This window comes from Plasmopara halstedii, assembly GCF_900000015.1.
Source record: "Plasmopara halstedii genome assembly, contig: Scaffold_614, whole genome shotgun sequence".
In the NCBI taxonomy this organism is placed as follows: domain Eukaryota; phylum Oomycota; class Peronosporomycetes; order Peronosporales; family Peronosporaceae; genus Plasmopara; species Plasmopara halstedii.
The window spans coordinates 253863-262866 of NW_020187532.1; the positions used below are offsets into that span (position 1 = coordinate 253863).

At 43.2% G+C, this 9004-nt stretch overlaps 3 protein-coding genes across 3 annotated transcripts; 1 reads left to right on the forward strand and 2 right to left on the reverse strand.

Annotated features, from left to right (window-relative positions):
• Positions 1-2777: 2777 nt before the first annotated feature.
• Positions 2778-4799, forward strand: PHALS_12086 (uncharacterized protein; the record flags this gene model as incomplete). The annotated part of the gene is made up of 1 exon (XM_024727561.1): positions 2778-4799. The coding sequence occupies one exon, from the start codon at positions 2778-2780 to the stop codon at positions 4797-4799; it is 2022 nt and encodes a 673-aa protein (XP_024578126.1).
• Positions 4800-6537: 1738 nt separating this feature from the next.
• On the reverse strand, positions 6538-6908 carry PHALS_12087 (uncharacterized protein; the record flags this gene model as incomplete). The annotated part of the gene is made up of 2 exons (XM_024727562.1): positions 6538-6792; positions 6867-6908. 2 exons carry the CDS (start codon positions 6906-6908, stop codon positions 6538-6540), a joined length of 297 nt encoding a protein of 98 aa, XP_024578127.1.
• Positions 6909-7119: 211 nt separating this feature from the next.
• On the reverse strand, positions 7120-8700 carry PHALS_12088 (uncharacterized protein; the record flags this gene model as incomplete). Its single annotated transcript, XM_024727563.1, has 1 exon — positions 7120-8700. One exon carries the CDS (start codon positions 8698-8700, stop codon positions 7120-7122), a length of 1581 nt encoding a protein of 526 aa, XP_024578128.1.
• Between the last annotated feature and the right edge of the window lie 304 nt (positions 8701-9004).

The window sequence follows — 9004 nt, forward strand, 5'->3', positions numbered from 1 at the left end:
ATTCTTGCCAACTTAAGGCTACGAAGAGTAATTACCCAGTCCACGACAAATAACTACTCGTGATGAAGAATACACTTGTCAAGATCAGGGTGCACCGGCTTGGCTCGACGCTGTTTGTGATTTACACATACCATGCGGCACTACGCACTGCGACTCAGTCACCTCTCAGAAAGGATGGCCAGGTAGCTCCCACTTCTCACAGAATATAACTGTGAGGTGGATCATCAGCCGGGAAAGCAAAATGCCTTCGCTGATGCATTGTCACGCAGACCGGATTATGAGCTTGCTCATGTCACGACGGTGACGTCGTCAGTGACGAATTTGACCCACAATCCGCGGTGTATCCTTCGAATCGGTGCTATAATACAGCAATTCGTTATTCAACGAATAAAGTTGCTACCGTGCGCGCAATCGCGCCGACAATTTCTTGTCCGAGCGTCTAAACTCCTTTTCCCGAGAGCCTGTAGCAGTGCTACACATACAATTACCCGCACGATGAGGATTTGAAATATTGTACCCTACATGAGGCCCACGACACCCCACTTAATAGTCATCTCGGTCGTGAGAGGTCGTACAGCTCCATGAGTTGCCACTACCGGTGACCCAAGCTGTAAAAATAGACGAGTACATATCAGAAAATCTGTCTCTCTTCGAATGCAGCGGCGCCACTGGCCAACTTACAGGTACCCCCGGGTGCTGGCGGTCTATAAATTTGGACTGTGTGTTTGGCCTGCCGAAGGACTCGGCGGGCAACACGGGTGTAATGGTCTTTGTAAATCGCCTAAGCAAGATAGCTAATTTTGCAGCAGACTCGGATACCATCGACGGTATTGGTACAGCGACGCTGTTTGTGAATCGTGTTTCTTTGACAACATGGACTCTCGGAGTCAATTGTCTCTGACAGAGACTGGGAAGTTTTGGTCTACAATCTTTAGGGTACTGGGCACCAAGTTGACTATGATAATATCAGCTGACCATTCGCATACCGATGGTCAATCTGAGCGCATGAACCGCGTCGTTAGAGACGTTCTTTGCAGCATCTGCGCTCAGACGCCGAAGTGCTAGAGCGCCATGCTGCCACTTGTCGAGTTCGCTTTGAACGATGCAGTGCGCTCATCTATCGGCTACACACCGCTCTACGTGAACACGCTTGTGAATCCTCGTCCTCCGCTGACCCCGCCACCCCATGGCTTAGGTCTTGGTGGAGGAGGAAAAGCCGAGCGGTTAGCTGATGTCATTCCTCTCACTGTTCGTAAAGAAGTCGATAGCTTTTGTCTACCAGACTGAGTGTCTGACGACACGTTCGCGATGCGATGGCTGAAAGCTAAGACATACAGAAAGAATATGCAGATGAAAGAAGCAGCGGAAATATGAAGAATTTTCAGAACGAAGACCTGATTTTCTAAATGCTAAAAACCTTTCACACGTGCAGTCTCTGCTGTCTTTAAGATAACGCTTCGTCCACGTTTATTAATCTTTCTAAGGTCGTGGCCAGGAGAGGCCTTGCGTATACGCTGAACCTTTCGAAAAGGATGCGCACCCGCGATGCCTGACGCACCAATCTCCCACATTGGGAGCAACTCGCTTACCGAAGTGTTGCACTAAAGTTTTCATTTTTGCGCTTAACCACATAGCTTGACGCGACGCGGATCCGTGTGGAGAAAGGCCTATCTCATTTCCCCTCATTTTGAAGGATTACCTTTCCAGTCGCGACCCACAAAGATTTGGACCTTAACATTCGCGTTCTTACGGTGGGAACCATTTGTTATTGCATCGGCGCTCGGCTGAAGCGCTTCTGGACCCAGCTATGAGAATGCGCTGGTGAGCGATTACAGCTTTTGGCCCTTTAATAAATTCCCCGATTTCTTTGAGACAAAGACATTTTTTTTGCAAAGCACGACTCGTATCCTGGCGACAGGTATTCTAACAATGTACGTTCTATCATCGACAAGCGTTCAGCCTTTTAACAGCTCGTCTGTGAGATTGCCTACAAGTGCTACCAAGTGTTACGGAGTATTAAGCACTTTGCGAAGAGTAAGCTTTGAATCTCAGAGTTCGCGTTCACATACGCTCAGGGAATGCATACGTGTGTTTCTCCTACCAGAAGGTAACCCTCACTGCTAATTCGCTTTGTTATCTCAAATATTCATTTAAGTAGATGAGTCCTATCTCTAATGATAAATTTTGTTTTCTTCCATGATGTGCCCACATACCCCCTTTCGATTTTTTATTCACCATAAATACCGATATTCAGTACAATTACCAAGTGTTATCTAAATTTCGTACGATTGTACCACATTGTAAGACATCCAATTGTAACTTATACAGCTGTAATAAATGTTTGTTGTTAATAGTTTATTAATACTTTCCTTGGCGACATGCGTGGTTCCGATTTATCAGAAAGATCTTTGGTTTATGGTTTATTTTGACCAGGTGTTACACTCAAAGTTATATTTGTATCATGACTATCTCCCAAGTTACTTCAAATTTGGACTCCTCATAATTTACATTTAATTTACATGCCAGCTGGTATTTTAGAACCCGCAACCCTCGGGGATAGTAATTGCTGCTTCAAGCCATGAAAAAGTGTAGGATACACTACATAGTAGGTTATAGTAGAATAAAGTATGATAACACCCTCAAGCTTTTCTAACATGATCATTTTATATCGCTGGTATCAGCTGTATTTCTTACAGACTAGATGACACATGTGGGAGACCGGAAAGACAGTCACATCGCGAAAAGTTTACAAGCCAGTCATGCGGTTCATCTTCATCATGACTGCTTTCTTTGTGGTGAAGGCGGGCGCTTTTGACTTCAGTGTGAGTTCATTTGATGGTCCGGATACGATTAAAGACAAGTTTCTCTCTAAGACTACAAACGAGACCACTGTCTTCCCAACTGTATGGAATTTTAGTACTTGGCATCAGGTCAATGCGATCGATTTTGATAGTAAGAAGCTGGAAGAACGAGGTTTGTGGGTAAATGCTCAGGAATCGGTTGCAAAAATCAAAGATGTGTGGTCAAAGTTTCTCAAGGTACTTGGGTATAAGAAAAATTGGTGGGCTGACTTGAAGAACAAGCTCGCTTACAAGTGGGCATGGTGGCGATCGAATCCAAAAAAAGCATTTGAACTCTTACCTGTTGTCAAAAATAAAGGCATCCTGGAGAGCGACCCGGGTTTTCGTGACTGGTTCTATCGCTTGGCGCAACTCCGACGTAAGAGCAACAAAGTTACTGATGAAGAAATTATCGAGTTGCTGAGGGCAAATGGGCATGCCTTTCGATTCATTCCACTGTCTGTTTGGCTTAAAAAAGTCCCAGGTATGGACGGTTTAGCAGAGAAGCTGCTAGTAGACTTAGTTTTGCATTCTTCAAACAGCGAACGGGTATACAATGTATGGCTCGACGCTCGAATAAGCCCCGAAACGATATACCATTGGTTGGATCTGGAAAACAAGCTTGGTGCCACTCGAGAATTCGGGGAGTGGCTTGAATACATAGAGAGATACAGTAGATTGGATTCTGTGACTCCTTTCGGCAAGGATGACTTGATTCGATTGCTTGGGAACAAATGGACTTCCTTGCAATCAGATCCTACCGCATCCCTCATGCTTTTTCGCGGTTTTAGACGTGAAGGAAGTCTGTCAAAAGATGAAGACTTTCTTGAGTGGCTCAAGCACATGGAGCAGCTCCGAGGTCAAGGCAAAACAATAAATGACGACGAGATTGCGAAATTGCTGTGGTCGATGAGTAAAGAGTCCGATTTAGTGGAAATAGCAGTTAAGATTCGAGATGTATTCGGTACGACTGCTTTATCAGAAAAGATTTTGCTGGAGATGGCAGTGGTACCCACAGTTAGTGAGACCGTGTACAAACTCTGGTTGGGCTATCGGGAAAGTCCAGAGAAAATATTCTTGGCATTACGTCTTCATGATAAGGTTGGCAACACCTGGGAGTTTAAGCAGTGGCTTCGTTACGTTTACTCGTACAGGCGTCTTGAAGACGTACAGGAACCATTCAGCGACACAAAATTGCTCAATTTGGTGATGGAAGGTAGAACACCAGAGGAAGCATTTCATTTGTTTACGTCGCTGCGACAATATCCCAGCACGAAACCTTTTGCAAATACAATGCTGGCCAACATGTATATCAATCCCGTACATCGAAACTTGTTTTCTGCAGAAAGAATGGATCGCCCATTTTCTCCTCAAGATCTTTTTAAACACCTAGCTTTCGAACCTGGGTCCGGCTTCGACAAAAATCGGCTGTTTGGATGGTTTCAGGCCGTCAATCAGTTTTGGAACGGCGGCTTGTTTCACTTTGAGCAATTTAGTGTGACTCCTCATATGCTTTGCAGCTACGACGACATATATCTCCTGATAAAGAACAAAAAGATGGCAAATGAAATGGAGGAAATGTTCAAATCTTTGAGCGATGTTAAGGGCATGGAATCTTTTAAAAAACAAATGGACATTCACACCACCGAACTAATGTCATGGCTGAAAAAAGGAACAAGTCCCCGACACGTCTTCATTGCCTCGGGACCTCATATTCAAATTAATCTTGAAGATCAACTTTTTGCTCGATGGCTCTCGTATGTCAAGATTTACAGGGAAGTATTTAAATACTATAGCAACGAAGACTTGTTTTTGTTTCTGAGAAAATTTAAATCGACGAAGGAGATTGTTCAGTTATTCCAGAAGTTAAAAAAAATTCCGAAAATGAAGCCGATCGCATCCGCTTTGTTGAAATATATGAACGACAGCCCCACGATCAGGAAAGAAGCGCTGAGCTGATCACAAGTTAGACTTCCGACTGGACGCCTTAGTTTGGTATGCAATATGCGACGGTACCTTGATCTTTAATCTTCTTTCTATGATTAAATAAATATCTTTCACTTCTTGACGCGATGCATAAATGTTCCACCACATCGATTGTACAGTAACATTCACAGCGTTCGCTATCTGGTATTTTTGACCTAAAAAGAAAATGAAATAGTCAGCGTAACAAAGGCCTGAAGGTGAGCTGACTGGTGTTGGAGCAATTCCAAGTGTTGAATGTTTATATCTCCAATCTACACACTAGCAATTTGTCAGAGGACGACTATATCTTGAAGCTATCAAGGCTTTATGTTGCTGATGCAGCATAAAGGTAGCAGTTATCTCGGTTGATGATAAGGTAAGAGGCGAAGCGACTTCTTTAGCGAAAGACCGAAAGCGTCATCAAGCCAAACTGGCGCACGGTTTTTGCGTAATATTGATGACATCTACTCAGCAGTCAAAACGTCAATATTTTCAATATTTTTGTTGCAATGACAAATGTTGAGATCATTGTTTTAAGCAGCGCCAAACATGACTCGAGACAAGACCACGAAAGCGTGCAAGAAACTCGCCTTATTTCCACTCTCACCTTTTTCATTTATTGGTGAGGATAGCGTCAATTTTCAATAACCAGAAGGAATGTGTTGCGCAAGCTACGAGTGCACTGGTCAGAAATTAAAGATTGTCCAAGCTGTATTGGTCAATACTGCCATGATGACTCGTGATCGCCTTCAAGCTTAGTACAATGCTCGAAAATACAAAGCTTGCGATTCAAATTCAAATTTATCAGTATCTGTACCAGTCTTAAAGACCAGAACAAACATGTTACGGCTGACGCGCACAATGAGTGGCGTACAGACACTATGTGCGATGGATTTCACAGAAAAATTATTCAAATCTCTTCGGTATACTATGATGAAATAGTAGTCCATCACCGGGCTATCGGCGCAGGCTTTGCTTAACTAATGTTAAGCTTGATCACAAGATATGCCATACGATTCGAGACAGTTTGTAATCGACGATGATACCAAAGATGACGAGGTGTATGTTATCTCATTATTCGACATTAACTGCGCTTCGCCATTTCATCTTCAAGGTGATATCAACTCCAAGTTCACGCAGACTGAGACAATCTTTGACAATTTGGCATTAGAAAGTTACCAAAGTGGAGCGACTCACAGCCATGTACATATATTTTTTTTACGCTTTGATTGCAACGAATGCTTTTGCCAGCTCCGTGGTTGATTGTTGGCTCTTTTACCATTATGCTCTCAATGCCCGTTTCGTTAATGATTCAGAAAAAGTGTAGCTAAAGTAACTTGACTGACTAGCTTGATTTCCACCATCAATAATTTCAAGCAACATCATATAAATTTCGCTCCTGCAATAGTGTTGATGTCCCCCAGTCATCTTCTAGTAGAACCATCACCAAGGGTTTGCGATATGCGCAATCGTCTTGTATTGAATATCAACGCAAAGCACTACGGATGATTCAGGTTATAAGAGCGACAACATCCACACCAATCGTGAAAAACGTAGCCAGTTAACAAGGCGCTTAAACTACTTTTAACATCATCTCAATTTGCGATCTCGCAGGTTTCGACGTTTTTATCAATAAGAGGTCGCGTAAATCCTTTCGGTACCCTGCAAGCATATATTTACTGTCGAGCCTATCAGCACCCTGTAAGTATTGCGATCAAGCACTTCTAAATTCCTATGGTGGATAATCATTTGCTCGATGGTTACGGCACCAAACGCTTGGATTGCCCGGAGTCGAAGAACACAGTGTACGGCTTACAAGGGCGCTTCCAAACTGATTCGTTGAGAGGATGCACTTGACTGGTAATTTAAAGGCAGATTTTTTCATTTCGTTCGGACCTGACCATATTGAGCATTGTGCAGCTGGACAAGTCTCACAACAGTAGAGCATTTTACCAGTCTTTGTGTCACCAAATGCTTCATTGACAGACTAGTAATGACAAATACAAAGTCAAGACCACTTGAAGTCGGTACTTTGAACCCCATGTGCAAAATATTGCAAACCTTGGATAGAAATAATGGCAAAAACCGGTAGACAAGTTCCATGATTGCTAGCTATTATCGACTTTGGCCGAGCTGACGTGATTGGATAGCAATATTGTCATCGAAGAATGTACCTCAAAAAGCCTCTTTGGCTACTGATGCGCGTGCTCAATAACCCACTGACTGGCACATGCAGAATATTGGTGCCGACGCTAGTTGGTATAGCAGGAATCTCCTGTTTTCGCTAAGAACCTGTTTTTGAGATTCGAGCACGCTAAATCATTGTGTCAGGATTCGCTTCACAAAATACTGTAAAGATTCGCTTCGAAAGTGCTCTTTGAATGCGAGTGCTGTGCAATTTGTCAGCGACAAGATCCTCTTTTTGAGCACGTGAAAGGTTTGGATCACGATACATCTGCATGAGGCTGTGGAAAGTAGGAAAATGATTCAAGAGATACTGCGCCTTATCCTCACTTACACCAGGAATCACTTGAAGCATTCTGAGCCACGCATTGGCACTTGCGCTTGCTGTCTGCCCGTTATGCAAAACGCGAAATGAGTGGTATCGAGGAGCTGACTCTAAATCGTCTTCGAGAGCTGTCGAATGTGATGAAGCAACGATCAATTCCCGTGTCAGCAATGCCACATAATCTGCCGAAGCTTCAAGATCACACGTAAATTTTGTGTGAACGTTCATATCCATAAATAACTGAAATGCAACCTCGTGCAAATCCGCAAACGAAATCAATCGTGACGTCGCACTCTGAGATGTTTCTTTTTGATTCTTCTTTAACTGCCTGTTCAACGCAATCAAAGCTCGATCCATGCCTTCAATAATAACAAAGTACTTTATCTTTTCTTCCTCTTGCCATGGATTTTTTGTCGTCGGCACTAAAGTTTGAAGATATTTTATAGCAACAATCAATTCGTTGTAGCTCTTAAGAATCAAGCTCAAAAACGTGTCTGCTTTGTAATAAATAGCACAAGAATAATGTGAACCATTTTCATCTTTTCGCTCCCACCGAATGACACCTGGTATAATACAATTCAGCGAACTAGACACAGTAAACGCCACACTTTTTCCATTGTACATGTGATTTTTTAGCGCATCACGAATCTTTTGACCCACTTCTGACAGATCTAGCACTTTTTCCATTTGAACGATTGCAATCACTCCAACTGATGTTTCTAAAGTCCTTTCACCCGTAATTTCGGAACGAGAAGTTGAGTAAATTGCTTTATGAGCGACATTTTTGTCCAGATTACCAGCTGCAATTGTCTTCTTAGTCATTGAGTTTGCGTTTTCATTACCTCTATCTACCTCAGAGTGCAAGTCTCTCAATCGCCCAGATAACCTTCTCTTCTGTTTTGCCTCTATTCTCGTGGTATTGTCTGGTTTCTTTGTTATCTCAGGAGATAAGATTTCCGGTTCATCTTCTGACAAAATTACTGCAGTAGATGTAGATTCTGTGTGGATAGAATACACATGAGGTGGTGGAGAAGCAGACGGAGAGTAGGAGAAAGAAACTTCACTTTCTTGTTCGTCAACGCCCATAACGACATTTTGAGTTGTTTTGTAGCTTTGAAGACTGGGACTTGGCAATTCCGGCGACGTAGTCAAGTCCACGACAATAGAACGACCATCATTCTGCACTTTTACTTGTCTTGGTGGCGGTGATGGCGTTGTGAGCTCAATAACCTCATAGCGGCTTTGTTTAGAAGTTGCACTGCGGGATGTGGTGCATGGAATACCTAATTCTACAAGCATTGCGTCCAAAGCATGATCCTCGTCTTCATTATCGAGTGAGTCGCGAAGTCGCGTGCGGTGGCGTTTTCGTGCTGGGGTGCTGTTCATGTTGCTTTAAGAACATTTGACTATTTCAGTGTAGTTATTTCGGACCCTTAAACTGCAACGTCATCAAATATGACTTCGAGACAATAATATTCGGTGCCATGCTAGACATTTTTGTGGTTGTGTCCACAATTACATGTAGACCTAGCTGGTGCTAACAATTATTTTGCTGCGCAAAGTGACCTCTGTGCGAACATTTACTGCCTCTGAAGCTCCATCTCACCATCTGCACTTTACCGTGCTTGCTTCTCAATCAAATATGCACCAGCGGTTCTCCCCCGTGCTCCAAATCTAATTGCTCAACGAG